Source organism: Coregonus lavaretus (genome assembly GCF_964263955.1).
Source record: "Coregonus lavaretus genome assembly, chromosome: 4".
Classification (NCBI taxonomy): Eukaryota; Metazoa; Chordata; class Actinopteri; order Salmoniformes; family Salmonidae; genus Coregonus; species Coregonus lavaretus.
The window spans coordinates 13,410,938-13,425,966 of record NC_139991.1 but is presented as its reverse complement, the minus strand read 5'-3'; the positions used below and the strand labels follow the sequence as shown (position 1 = coordinate 13,425,966).

The 15,029-nt window shown below is 44.6% G+C and overlaps 1 protein-coding gene across 1 annotated transcript; it reads right to left on the bottom strand.

Moving 5' to 3' along the window:
* Nucleotides 1-222: 222 nt before the first annotated feature.
* Nucleotides 223-14,726, bottom strand: LOC311128010 (CKLF-like MARVEL transmembrane domain-containing protein 4). The gene is made up of 4 exons (XM_084159939.1): nt 13,831-14,726; nt 7,123-7,299; nt 2,017-2,115; nt 223-402 (listed from the first exon to the last, which is right to left on the bottom strand). Exons 1-4 carry the CDS (start codon nt 14,014-14,016, stop codon nt 238-240), a joined length of 627 nt encoding a protein of 208 aa, XP_084016065.1. The 5' UTR covers nt 14,017-14,726; the 3' UTR covers nt 223-237.
* Between the last annotated feature and the right edge of the window lie 303 nt (nt 14,727-15,029).

Below are 15,029 nucleotides of genomic sequence, written 5' to 3'. Positions count from 1 at the left end.
CCGTCGACAGAGGCAGATCTCTGAGCCAGTCTGTGTGTTGGTACTCTCAGGTGGCTAGGGCTCTGAGTCCAGGCCTTGAGGGTCTCTCGCCAAAGGAGACCCCCAAGTAAAGAGGCTGCAGTGCTCATCCATGGAGTGGGTACAGTGATTGGTTATGTCACTAGGGGGTAGTGGGAGAGAGGGTATGGTAGGATAGAAGCCCTAAATGTCAGTCTTGGTCTCAGAATGTCACCTCCTTCAGGCCAGGTCAGGCCGTGCCTCCATCTCTCCCCGGGAGGCAGTGCGGGCTCGCATGTACTCACTGGTCTGGACCGCCACTGAGCGCCCGTCACCTATACGCCACCTTTTCACCGCCAGGAAGGTGTTCACAGCGTATACACACGTCACCAGGAAGCCAAATATCTGCACAGGAAGTTACAGGAATATGATTCAAAACAACAGAATTTCTGTTACTATGAACTTAAAATAAATGTAGATTTCCAAGTAGTACAGGAGGAAATGACACCTCCCTCCAGTCCTTCCTAATATTCCCAGCAGTAAATACATTTCAAATAGGGACTACTGTATAATAACAGCAAGACATTTAGCTGATTAAACAGTAACACAAAGTGTCTAATCTCTCTCCAAATCGCAGCCCTTTATGTAGTATACACCCCTAAAGAAATAGACAGAGTGGAATTCAACAAATACACCCCTCCCACAACTCCCTCCATCTCTCCCCAGGAGGAGAGCCCAGGGATTTAACTGGCCCCCTCCAGGCCTGAAAAAGCCCAGGATGTTTAATAGAAACTTCCTGCTGAGAACATCTGTACCATAAACGACTCAGCGCAAATCCCCAGGCCACCGGCCGGGCGCCCGTAGTACACAGTTCTGCTGATCCAGCCTCATGCACAACCACAGGAATCAAAGGACCAGCAGTGTGTGTGAGGACGTGTATGCTTTCTTATGTGTAAGGAAACATGCAAGCTTTGCCAGACAATGCAATGAGCGGTACAGAGAATGAGGGGGAGAGACCTCAAAATGAGGTTGAGGGTTACAAAGAGGGTTAATAGTCAAAGAGAAAGAGACTGAGAAAGAGAAAGCGAAAGAAAGAGCGAAAGAGAGAGTGAAACAGAGAGAGAGAGCGAGAGAAACCAATGAGTTGTGATCTCTCTCTCTCCAACGAGGAGATTAGGGCTGAACTCCAGAGTAAACGTCCATGTCACGGCTCAGAGCTGACATGACAGGAATCAGAAATCAGCTCATAACCTCCAGGGAGGGACTGAGTCAGTAAATAGTGTGGATGTGGCAGCAGCAGGGTGGCCAATGGAGCCATGAGCATTCACTGTGGCTCTGCTCACACATCATCAAGCTCTCAGCACTCCCCTGAACAGCAACACTTTACCCCTGGTCTGGCCAATTACAGCCTGGCCAACTGATCCTCAAATCTCTCAGACTGTCAGGCAGATTGATGTGGCAGCAATTCTATTTTGGCTTTATTATACTGTGTAGGTGGGGAGGAAATTCCATATTGACTTGGCGAAATGCAGTTCAGGCTACCTTCCACAGGGAGGCAGCAGTTAACAGGAAATGCAGTATAATGTGACAAGACAAAGAATCTGATAAACAGAAAATCAACAGAAGAACTTCAAGGAGGCTAATAGCTAAATGTCTCGCATTCGATTTGATTATTGAACATATCTCTGAACATTACATTTTGTAGTAAAGGTCTTTGATGTATATTTTAGATGCATATAGGCTACTCTTCAAACAACAGAAATCCAGTGGGTCATGTAACACCAGCCATTGTTCTTAGCGTAGCACAATAATGGATCAAATAACCCTTTCACAGAGAGAGGGGAGTAGGGAAAGGAGGATGAGGGGGAGAGAGGAGAAAGTCCAGACCTCAGCCCATGTTTCAGTGGTGTACATCTGAGACAGACTAATAAACAGGGTGGTCACTCTGAGAAGGCCCAGGTCAGGGGTCACAGGGAGTGACCAGGATGAGGATGCAGTGGGGCGGGACGGGGAACTCACCACTGCTGCGATCTCGGCTCCAGACTTGTGGTTGAGAGCAGCCAGGACCACAGAAGCCAGGAAGAAGAAGAAGGTGCTGGCTGCAGTGTTGACCAGGTCCTGTAGGGACAGACAGACAGACCATGCATATTAATTAACAGGTAATGTTTAGACTGATAGTTACTGTACATATTGTAAGTAGCAAGGAGTTAGTAATAGCTTTTCTCACCATGTTGTGCAGAGACAATGTTGAGTAATGTTTTAGGGTCATATGTTAAAACATCTTTAAAAACCATCCCCACCCAAAAAGAAAACAGCAGTGTTTCTCAAAGGTACTTCAGATCACTCATCAAGCAATTATTTATAAGAAATGTCAATGTTTCCCCCAACAACAACAAACAAACAGATAACAAGAATAGCTACCCATCTAGTGGTCTGAAAACAATTTTTTTCCCACCATGTTTTTGATCCAATAGAAAGCGGTAACTCTGTGGTGTCCAGCACTAAAGGGAGAGAGTGACAGACGGGTGGATAGATGGATGGAGAGAGATGAGAGAAGGGTGGCCTGAGGCTGGGGTCTTTTATAGGACAGGATGCAGTTCTTATGAACAGCAGACAGGGAGCGTAAAATGGCGATAGCACAATCACTCTGACGCCTCCGTGTTCTAAAGTTCATGTAAAATATCATGGAGCCGGAGGATACCTTAAGCATTGACAACGTTCTCCTCCTGAACACTGCCCATAGGCTACAGCGAGAGACCCAGATATTTCATTATGTCTGGTTTTAAATCTGCAGGGGGTAACATGTAACTGAACCTTCAAAGAAGCACGCCTTACCACTGACTGGCACCTCACGTTTCACATTACTGAGCCAACACAAGGCAGAAACCTACCTTTGATCTAACACTGGGAATACAGTATCATCTGCTGTTCTTTCACTGTGCGTTTGAAAAGAAAAGGAATCCCATTAGGGGAGACTAGTGTATCTATATAGAGTATAGCCTCTATGGTACACCAGTAAAGAAACTTTATAATTTCACTCAAATCCATCATTCCCATACTAATGTAGACACACATGCTCATGTTGTATTTCAGAATTGTAATATTTAAGTAACATATTTAGAGTTTCAGTCATATTAAAGTAGCATATTTAGAGTCTCTGTAACCCACATCATTGTCATACTTGTCAATCCATCAGCTATCTGAATGTTTGGAATTGTTTGTGTTGCTCTCTTGTTGTCTGTTGATAGTAATTGGCGCTGAAGCCAATCACTGAAGGTCCTAGTACAAGGACCTGATTATTCACATGAACATAGGACACTGTCACAGTGAGCTTTCAGGATGTGCTGTTCTGGCTGGCTGACCAGTCATTCAGTGTATGGTTAATAAATGTTTCAGCATGACTAGGGCAAGGCCCCCCATGTGAATTCTTGAATGATGGGAGTCATAACCCACATCGTCTCACATGACACCAACTCTCCCCCACAGACTGACTGGCCAAACCAGACTCAAGACTTAGCACTAGCCAAGTGAGACCCTCAAAACTGGAAAACTGGCCAAACCAGACTCAAGTCTCCCTTTTTTGCACCAACACACATGCTCAGACCACCAAACCACACATATGCTGGAATCAATCAGAGACAAATCAAGCCTGAGTCTTACACTTGGCTTCAGATGTAGTGCAAATCAACTCTAGTGCCTCACTCCCTGTCTGTATGTGTGGCAGGTATACAGAGTGTGTCTCTGTGTGATCTGTTTGGCAAGATGTGTGAAGAGAAAGCGAACAGTGCTCAGTGGGGTGTAAAACTGTGAAAAGTGCTGTTTATCCTGGGGTTTAATCTGTCTGATGTGTTTAATGGAAGCCTAGCGCTGCAGTAGGAACGCTATCTTGTAGAGCTGGATCTCCCACTGGACACACCACCAACATCATAGTAACAGCACAGCATACACTGGTCCAACTGGTGTTACAGGACTGATTTCTCAGCGTCAATACTGCCACGCTCCCTCTACCACACATCCCAGATCCAGCTCACCCCAGCACAATAGTCTCTGGGAGAAAACATTTCCACATGCACAGCAACGGTTTGTAAAGCAGCAGCAAAAGATGGAGCGCCTGCCTTTAAATACCCCAGTCAAACCGCTGCCTCTCGCTTTCTCTCTCTCTCTCTGCAGAGCGACACACTTCTCCAACCCCTCCTCCACCCTGAGCCCCGAGGCTGAGAGGCAGGCAGGCCGCTTAGACTTACTGGCTTCTCTGGGAGAGGGGGAGATGTCAGCATGCTCAGCATTTGGCAGAGCAGTCAGGGACTCACTCTTTGGAAGCAAGAAAGTGTGTGTGTGCTAGGAGTGGTCTTTCACCGAGGAGGGCTGTCGAAGCTCCAGTAGCATCCCCTTCAAAATGGCTCTACCAAACGTTTTCAGCTGCGTGTTTATGCTGATTTAGACAAGGATCAAGGCAACAGGAAGCACGCATATCCAGACAAACTCTCTGAAGTGCGAGTAGACTTCATGGAAGAAGAGTTACCAAAAACACATTGCAGAATACAGTCAGTTCAATAGTCTTTTTAGGGGGTATAAAATCAATAAAAAGATAAACATAATTATTGCATGTCTTCTGCTTGGGTGGCAAAATACAGGGCTAAAAGAACTGCAGTAAAAAACTTTTCCTGGACCCCCCTCTGAGATGATTTTGAAGCGAAAATAAATAGAACGTAAGAGAGGAAGGCTCTGCGAGCACAACCGATTAATCACAATAGCAAACCCGGATTGGCAGTTGGATTAAACGTGTAGGGGGAGGGATGGACCCTGCTAGGTAAAACAGTGTGGAGTCTGACAGAGACGTGCTTTGGAACAAACAGCGGAAACTACTAATGCACACACAAACAGGATGGCATTGCACACTATTTCAACAGATGCCAAGATTCAAGGAAAATAAACCATGCAGCTACATCTGCAAGAGGAATGCACTGTATATCGTGTTTAATCATTAGTCAGCAAAGTAAATAAATAACATGTTGCTTGTGATTTGCCACAGGGTCATCTATCAAAACAGAAACAGTCGCTCCACTCAAGCCAATACACTGCCTGGTTTCCATAAGGAGCTGGCATAGCAGGATCTGCAGTAAAGTGAGAGGGGATAACCTGCAAACCAGGTCAGCATATGTTCTCACACTCAGAGGGGAGACTCTACTTGGCACATTTTCAAAGATCCAGTCAAGAGGCCACTTCAGGTTCTCCCATAGGCTGCCATTCCACTCATGCATGTACTGAGATTTCTGTTCCCAGCCTCCTCATTTCTGAGCAAAACATTTTCCCAGCATTCCTTGGGCCAGCACTCGCCCACATTGAAAACTGGCAGTGCCTGTGTGTGTGGTCACTCTTCTCTGTGCCGGCACTCCCTGGCATGGCAGTTGGTAATTTGAAAGCCTTTGTGTGGAGAGACAACAGAGCCAGCCAGCTTTGAGACAATGTATGGCCGTTGTGGCAACACCACAAAAAGAGAGCCAGTCTCTGGCAGCACAAGACAGATCAACACCACCCAAACCCAGAGACACAGCATCACACAGATCGCTGGGGGCAGGGAGAGAAAAATAACACTCATAATACTGAACTCACTCCCCTTAGCTAGCGCCAACAATGTATCTGAATAACCAAATTGACCTCTAACCAAATGTGACATCCAGGAGCCTTCACTCACCAACTTTATGTAAAGGTTACCTCAGAGAGCTTTATGATAAAGCCCAAGGCTGTGCTCATTTTTTTAGGTGAGGAAATAGCTCCCCTATATTCCCAAGACAGCAATAGAGCTTTACCAAACATATCATCGAGCACAGGTTTGAGATGACAGGATCAAATAGCACATAATTAGAAGAACAGACCTTCCTCTGAGACGTTTTCCACATTTATAAGTCAGCTCCACAAAGGGGTAATTTCAATGTCACTGGTGTGTTCGGAGAATGACTTTCTCGGTTTACACTCAGTCAAAACTGCTGTGTCATGTAAAAATTCCTGGGGCCAACTCACCTTGAATGTCACAGATATAAATACAATGAAGGGAAAACGGGCCACTATGCTGAGGATAAGTCCGCTACTCCACTCTAGAGCCAATACGAGCCCTGGAGACGGCAACAGCTCCCTTTAAGCCACAACCAAACACACATATGCACACAAAGCAACAGCCTCTGACAAAAAAATACACATAACAGACATTTCAACCACCCACCCCCAAAGGCACACTGGCATAAACACACCAAATGACTTTTGTTTCCTCACACAAACGATGTGCATAAACTAAAAATAAAGAAGTTATGACATCACATTCACAGACATTTATATATTTCAGTGAGATATGGACATATGGAAGTACCGAATTATAGAGATACAAAGATAGCCATATGTTGTGTTGACATGGTGCAGTGTTTCCATCTCTTTGAAGGGTCCTGCATAGCCCAAAACCATTGGGCCTAAGGAGAAAAACACATAAGGCCTATTTAAAACAATATATAAAAACCCTGCTTCATTTTGCTTCACTTGGCCAACAGTAAAAGCCAAAGGCACACCCCTGTATGCCTGTTTGAGGTAAAACACATAGTACTAAGTATACCATGCAATACGATAGTTATAGTTGGATTTAAACCACTTTAACTCACCATCTATTACTCTTTCTGGTATGCAGTGTGCTCTGGAAATAAAGCAAAGAGCAGCGTTTCCATTTCCGTCTGTAACACATACTGTACCGGACCCAACGCTCTAACGATGTGTGTTTGTAGGCAAATAGTCAAAGGGGCCATGTTGGATTGGAGAATACCCACTACTAACATTTTCTATGACTGCATTTTTAAAACTTATTCTCACCCACATTTTATAGGCAAGTGCACTTTCAGCAAATTCAGTTTACCCTCAGTTCAACTTTTATTTTATCAAATGTGTTAATACTTTGTGAAGTTGCTCTTATACCTATGTAATAACACTATTTAAACTAGTCACAACTTTAGTCTCAAAACAAAGAGACCAACCCTTTAAGTCCTCCAGAAGACCCGCCTATTGGCTTATTGACATCTGAACCAGACTCTTTAAAGGGCCAGTAAGATGATGTGATTGGTCAGTGTGTGTTGGTGGTATACACACCGTCAGGCTCCAGTTGACTTGGGGCACTTTGGTGTGCAGACTGAGGCTGAAGATGAGGAGGAGGACGCCGGTGACTACAAAGGCACTGCAGCTGACAAACTCAAAGACGTAGACCCCTCCACAGGGTAGGCACAGCATGATGGTCTCTATGCAGATGAAGGCTATGAGGGCCAGGCCCTGCAGAGAGGGAGGAGGAAGAGGGACAGGTCAAGGACAGCCTTCAAATAAATGATAAACAAACAGTCCTACAGTAGAGTGAATAATGTGGAAATTGAGCAAGTTGAGGAGACTAAACTGCTTGGAGTAACCCTGGATTGTAGACTGTCATGGTCAAAGCATATTGATACAACAGTAGCTAAGATGGGGAGAAGTATGTCCATAATTAATTACAGGCCCTAGTTTTGTCACACCTAGACTACTGTTCAGTAGTGTGGTCAGGTGCCACAAAGAGGGACTTGGGCAGCAAGTGAAGCTCAGAACAGGGCAGCACGACTGGCCCTTTAAAGTACACGGAGAGCTAACATTAATGACATGCATGTCAGTTTCTCCTGGTTCAGAGTGGAAGAGAGATTGACTTCATCACTGCTTGTTTTTGTAAGAGGTGTTGACAAGCTGAATGTACCGAGCCGTCTGTTTAAACTACTATCACAGCTCGGAAACCCATGCATACCCCACAAGACATGCCACCAGAGGTCTCTTCACAGTCCCCATGTCCAGAACAGACTATGGGAGGCGCACAGTACTACATAGAGCCATGGAACTCTATTCCACATCAGGTAACTGATGCAAGCAGTAGAATCAGATATTAAAAACAGGTAAAAATACACCTTATGGAACAACTGGGACTGTGAAGAGACACACACAAGGGTATAGACACATGCATACGCACACATTGTGATATTGTTGTATGGTGGTATTAAACATTTTGTATTGTAGGGCTTTGTCCCATCTGGGCCGGCTCAGACCGGATCTAGTTGCCTGACAGATCTAAATAAAGAATCTGTTCCATCGGCATAATGGGCCCAGTCCAGCTTTTATCATCAAAAATGTATGAGCTCTGTGATAGGGAGTCTGAGAATTACAAACATGCTAATGCACAGACTTAGCACCCTTGCCATGTATACATTCACACCACCTTGAGAAAGCTAAAAGGTGGCTAATGGAACATTCCCTAGTCACATCACCCAGTGAGTGAGTGAGTGAGTGTGAGAGAGAGAGAGAGCGAGAGAGATACAACTACTTTGGTATCATCATCAAAATTGACATTACACTAACGTATGCACACACACATATGGAATCTCTTTGCTTTCTTTCTCTCTCTCCTCCCACCACTTTTCAAAAAGCCCCATCCTAAGGGGAGCCTTCAGATGTCTTAAGCAGATGCTCCGTTTCACAGCTTTGATGGGGGAATTCACATGACTTCTTGACAGTCTACGTCTCCCCACATGGACTTGGACAGCCAAGCGTCTGAGGATCTGCTTACGGCCAGAACTCTAAAGTACCAATACTAAGTCTGGGATTTAACCAAAATAATCCAGCCCTAACAAACCTTATCAAGAAGACATGAAATGAGAGACACAGATTTGCATACGTACACTTTATGCCGTTTCTATAATGTATGATCTGCTCAGATATCTTGTCTGTTTTCCATGCTCTTTTGAAATGCAGATTGAGCCAGGCCTCCCTGTGAAGAGCCAGCTCCTGTTTTGTAGTGGGTAAATGGAAAGGGTGATTGACAGACAACGCTTTCCATGGCAACAGTGGGACTTGAATATGCAGATTCACCTCCCATTTTAGCAGTGATGTTATCTTTAGACAGAGAAAAACCACTCATGAATCCTATGATTTCTGTGTAAAGAATTACCATAATTTTGAAGTTGGACAAAAGACCAATCCATCGGTAATATTAAAAATGTTCATGAAAACAAAACATATTTTCTATCAAATATATTGGCGCAGTGTCGAGGCCCAATCTGCTGATCAGAAGCCACTCTTTCCTCTCCATCCAAGTCATATATTACCCTAAAGAACAAGTTTGTGATACCTTGAGGATGAGTTAGTCATCCATCTGACAACAACAGTTTTCTAAAGCATAGAGCAATATTGTCAATGTCAGAATTTGCTGTAAAACTGGCATCTTAGTCGGCTGAGACAGGAGACAACTGACATGATAAGTGCAGTGAGTAAACCAACCAGTATATTGAACCAGATGATGATGGGAGCAGCAGGGAGGCTGCTCCCCTCCTTTCCTCTCCTCCCTAGCCCGGGCTGTTTCTTAAACCTGTCAGCCCAGTTAATGAACAGAACAGGGGACTGCAACAAGGCTTCTCATCACAACACTCCTCTGTTTCTGACACAGAGTTGTTGAGGCAGGAGAGCTGTCAGCAGAGAGTGCTTAGGCTACACTCCTGACAGGCTCTCTGGCTAACCACCCTTCACACGTTACACATCTGCTGCAATTACAGCCCTGCGAAGGCCAAACACTACAATCAATCTCACTTTCTCATGCGGACACACAAGCATGTACACAGTCACGAACATACAAACGTATTATTATTATTTCAGAGCGGCAAATCTTTGTCAACCCCACACTTACAGTAGATACCTCTGTGAGGAATTCTTTGAGCCTATGCATTTCTCTGTGCCAGCCAATTGAAACCCCATTAGAGCTGTGTTTGTCTGGGTGCACACAGTGTGACATTACAACATGGACGTGTCCAGACTGGGGGTGGATGCAGTGGATGAAGTCATTGCTGAGACGTGATAAAAGCAGCTCTTCCCAGGCCCAGTGTGGAGCATGTGTCAGACAGGGGGGGGGGGGGGGGGTGGAGTTACTATGCATGTTGGGTAAGCATGTAACTAATGATTATATGTCGACCCCCCACCCTTCTCCAAAGCTTCCCATTCTTCATCTGTGGGATTAGGTACACTGTGAGCTGCTTGCAATGGCCACTTGGAGTCAGATCCCAGTCTTGTTCACCATCTGTTGTGGCCAGAAAATGAATGGAGGTAGGCATCACAACAGACTGCACTCCAACGGCCTTTGATCAGTGGTGTCCTGTGTATTTCGTTCCTGGCCTAAATGGCTCATAGTAACCTGTGTAAAAATACGTTTTTCTCCTGTTTCTTGACCCCAGAGATGTCTGTAGAGCCAGAAACTCCACCTATCATGTGTGTTTGTTAAAGACCAGTCTGAGAGAAACACTAGAGCAGAACACACAGTCTCTCCAGAATGGGAAGTGCTAGCTGACACGGAGCAGCATCTGGTAAATTAATTTAGCTCCATACACAGCCCACAAAAATGGCCTTCAATAATATTTAACTTCCCCTTGTTAAAGCACCACAAAAAATATCTACATTACAAGGTCCATTGACACAATTGAATAGCTATGTAACAACTTAATCCAAACGGCAACACTCTCCAAAAGAGATGAAAAGGGAGTTTTATCTTGGTATTATAAAAGGCCACAGTGTACATTACATTATAACCAGTACTAAAAAGGAGGGACTGTCAAAATCTGATTGGGTTAGAGCTGATTGGGTTAGAGCTGATTGGGTTAGAGCTGACTGGGTTAGAGCTGACTGGGTTAGAGCTGACTGGGTAAGAGCTGACTGGGTTGGAGCTGACTGGGTTGGAGCTGACTGGGTTGGAGCTGACTGGGTTAGAGCTGACTGGGTTAGAGCTGACTGGGTTAGAGCTGACTGGGTTAGAGCTGACTGGGTTAGAGCTGACTGGGTTAGAGCTGACTGGGTTAGAGCTGACTGGGTAAGAGCTGACTGGGTAAGAGCTGACTGGGTTAGAGCTGACTGGGTTAGAGCTGACTGGGTAAGAGCTGACTGGGTTAGAGCTGACTGGGTAAGAGCTGACTGGGTTAGAGCTGACTGGGTTAGAGCTGACTGGGTTGGAGCTGATTGGGTTAGAGCTGACTGGGTAGGAGCTGACTGGGTTGGAGCTGACTGGGTTAGAGCTGACTGGGTTAGAGCTGACTGGGTTAGAGCTGACTGGGTTAGAGCTGACTGGGTTAGAGCTGACTGGGTTAGAGCTGACTGGGTTGGAGCTGATTGGGTTAGATGACTTGAGCTCTGTGGAAATGCCTAGAGGAGATGAGATCCACAAAAGCCTGCTGTCACAAGACTTTTCACACCCATGTAAAGTTTCATCATAGACTGACACAAAGAAAGGGTCTCTGAAGGTGATCGCACCAGTCTTCTGGGGCTACTGCTTATCCCAGTAACACCAGGTCAACATCATGCCTTCAGAGTGTTTATGTAACAACAACCTCTATGGGACCAGAGACCAAGAGGGTGTGGCTGTAGGAACAGTTCTCATTCTAAAGTCCTTAGGAGAGGTAAATGTGCTGCCGGGAGGAGGGTTTCAACTCAACTAATGTGACATATACTACACACACAACCCTCACGATTAGACCAGCAAGGTTAGCACCGAACATTCATCTTTACTAGCCCACCAATATCCTTTTTGATTTATAGCTGAAATCGTATGTGATTTTATGTAACTGAATAGTGAATAGCCTAAGAGAGAAGGATATCTTATCATCAACCCTCCCTTTAAACTATACTTTAGTCCATTATCACTAGTTTAATTTAGTTCAACAATATCAATCATCAACTTTGCACTAATGCAGATTGAACTGGAATTATCCATTAACATTGAGAGTGCCCTCGTTCAGGGAAAAACTGGGCCCATTTGCAGAGGAGGTACAATGAGTTGTGTTTTGGGGATTAAATAGTCGAACACAAGACCTTAGCAGTTCCCTGTGAGGCCCTTCAAGTCAGTCAATCATTGTCCAGCGGCAGTGGAAAAGGCTGTGGCATACATACACTCCAAGGTCAACTGACAGTCAAACCGGGCCTACATATGGGAGCTCTGCTATTGTAAAACTATTATGGTCAACCTTGAGCATATTTCATGATTGAGCTGCCGTGAGTAAATGTAAGGAATGTGTTATCAACTCCTCTGTACTATCGTTCAAATGAAACCCCCTTACAGAGAAAGCATACAGTGACTAGATCCATAAAGCCAACAGGGCTTGGTTGGCAGACATGGTGAAGGTGAGATAATGACATTCAGACGTCCTGCCCAGTGCAAGTATTGAATTAGACTGGCATGAACAGGAAAGACTGGAAAGACCTGTCGCATTCACACATGTAATGTCACTGGGAGTTGTGGTGTCTCTACTGTACATTTACATTTGCCCTGGCTAACTGTGGTGAAAGACATGACTTCCTGTTTGACCTCAGTGTTTTGTTTGTTTTTATGTAACCTTTAGTTGGTCAGCTTTCTCCAACTATGATTATTATTGTTATTACATGCTTATTTTTGTCAGTCTCATCTGACCAAGCAGTGAACGTCCACCTGGGCACAGAGTTGCTCTCAGCACAGACTTTACACGCAGGCTACAGATGTCTTTCTCAAATACAAATATCTCCGGTGTCTGTTCTCATTTTACATTTCAGTCATTTAGCAGACACTCTTATCCAGAGCAACTTACAGTTAGTGAGTGCATACATTTTTTATTTTATTTTCATACTGGCCCCCCCGTGGGAATCGAACCCACAACCATGGCGTTGCAAGCGCCATGCTCTACCAACTGAGCTACATGGGGCCTAACCCTTGTCAGACTGGTCCTGTGCCTTTTCTGGCTTTGAATCTGGTGAATCCTCTGAACACGAAAACTCTTTGTACAATGAGTTCATTTAAAGAGTCAGTGTGTGTATGTTCTGACCGCTGTACAGTGCAACAAAAGCCAAATAACGTTCTATAACTGCTAATGAAGCAATATTAGAACATGGCATCTTTTGGGTAGGGGGCTCAGGTTGTTTCCCTTGGCACTGTATGCACTTAATTACTTCCTCAGTTCCACTGATTTTCGCGCACTGTGGATACAGTGCTTCATCTGTAGGCTATGTGAGAGCACCATCTCTGACTGAGCAGTTTGGCACCAATTGAGGACAAAACTCTGGCTGAGACGTTTCCTCTGCAGCTGAATTATCATAGCTTTGGGAGGCATCATCTTCCTTTGTTGTTGTGTTTTCTCCCTCCTATACATCTGGTTTTAGGTGTACTGGCTCAAACCCCACATTAAACTATGCTGTTTCCCCTTCCTGTAAACTGCTGAGAGAAATGTTGCTGATTTCTTGAAAATAAACAATAGTCATACAAATTGTTATAACTGGTTGATATGGAATTCTTTCTAGTAGAGGAATTTGTCATTATTTGGGCTACTTCCATTGCAAAATCATGTACTGACTCCATGTACATATCTACCTCAAATACCTCTGCACATATGGTACTGTTACTCCCTGTATATAGCGCCATTCTTGTGTATGTTATTTTTTAAACTCAGCATTGTTGGGAAAGGCTCGTCAGCAAGCATTCCACGGTAAAGTCTTAAACCAGTTGTATTCGGCGCATGTGACACAAAATTTGATTTGAAAAAATGTGAAAGTGTAGCAGAGTGGACTGTGGGTGAGCCACATGCAAACGGGGCTACTACTATGTCACTATGCCTAAAGAGCCAGGTCACCTATCAAAAACAGACAAGCACAGGCTACACACATACAAATGCAAACACTGTAGGCTACAACACACATCATTAAATGAAGCGTTTTCACATGCACATTTTTAACACTTTTCAGTAGCCTAGTCATGCAGTCTGTTGAATGATTTGACATAATTATTTAACTTACCACTTCAACGGCCTTTAATATGCCAAAGTGTGACTTCAGGTATTCAAAGTCACACCTAATGCCACCCAAAACATTCCTTGAGTGTACGGGCTCGGTGGTGGGCTGGTATGGGCTACTTGCTCCGGAGATCATGGAAGTGTTGGAGGCCTCGCCATCAAACCCCTCCGCCTCCTCGCTGTTCCTCATGATGATTTCACTGTACGCTCCTACACGCACCGGAACTTTTAGTAGAGTAGCCCGGTGGATTACACACCGTTTGGCTTTGAAAACAAAAACAACACTTTATGCAATAAGCGAAAGGGAAAAAATAAAAACACCTCACCTTTGATGCGACGATCGCACAACAAGCTACAATGTTGTGCCGAACATTTTTTTAAAGGGGCAGCAATGCTTATTCCGCGAATATTCCTCGTTGATCAAATGCTGCTTCCAAAAACAATGTGATACAAATTGCGTTACAGTTGCCCACCAGTGTAAGGGACGATTCTGGTTTGTTCTGCACGCACCGAAAACACCTATTCAGGGAGTTGGAGAAACAGGCGAGCTACATTCCGCTCCTTTGTGGTACTTTTATGTAACTAACAAAAATCCATCATGGCCAGAAGAAACGAGACATGCCGTTTTTACACCATGGCGTTTATAGGCAAAAGTTCAGAGCTGGAATACAAATTATATTACGGTTGCTGTAAATGTAAAGTCTTCGCCCCAAAAAACGGCACAGTCCTGTATGCACATGCTTTAAAAAGTATTTAAAAGCTTGAAGACGCCCATTGGATATAGTCACTTCTGGTAGCCTAGGTCCCGGAGGCAGTCTTTACTATCCGGGTTGATCTAATTGTAAATAGTGAAGGGCTTTCTCGATGTGTGTATCATCCTTCGTTGATAGATACTGCGTAGGTTTTCCACTGCCATGCAGGGCGCGGAGAGTGGTGGTCTATGACCGTGACGTGTACACAGGTGTACACTGATGACGCTTTACCAGGTAGGCCCATCATTTCTATGGCTAGGCCTACTGTATAGCGTTTGCAATAGTAGCCCGATTACTGTAACATCCCAAATAGGCCAATAAACATACATGAAACAGAACAGGCAAAACCAATATGCTCCGAGACTTTTCATAAAGGCATAATTCATAAATTAACCATAGGCAACATTACTTGCTCTGACCATCAGAGTAAGTCGTGTCTACTAAAAGTGAT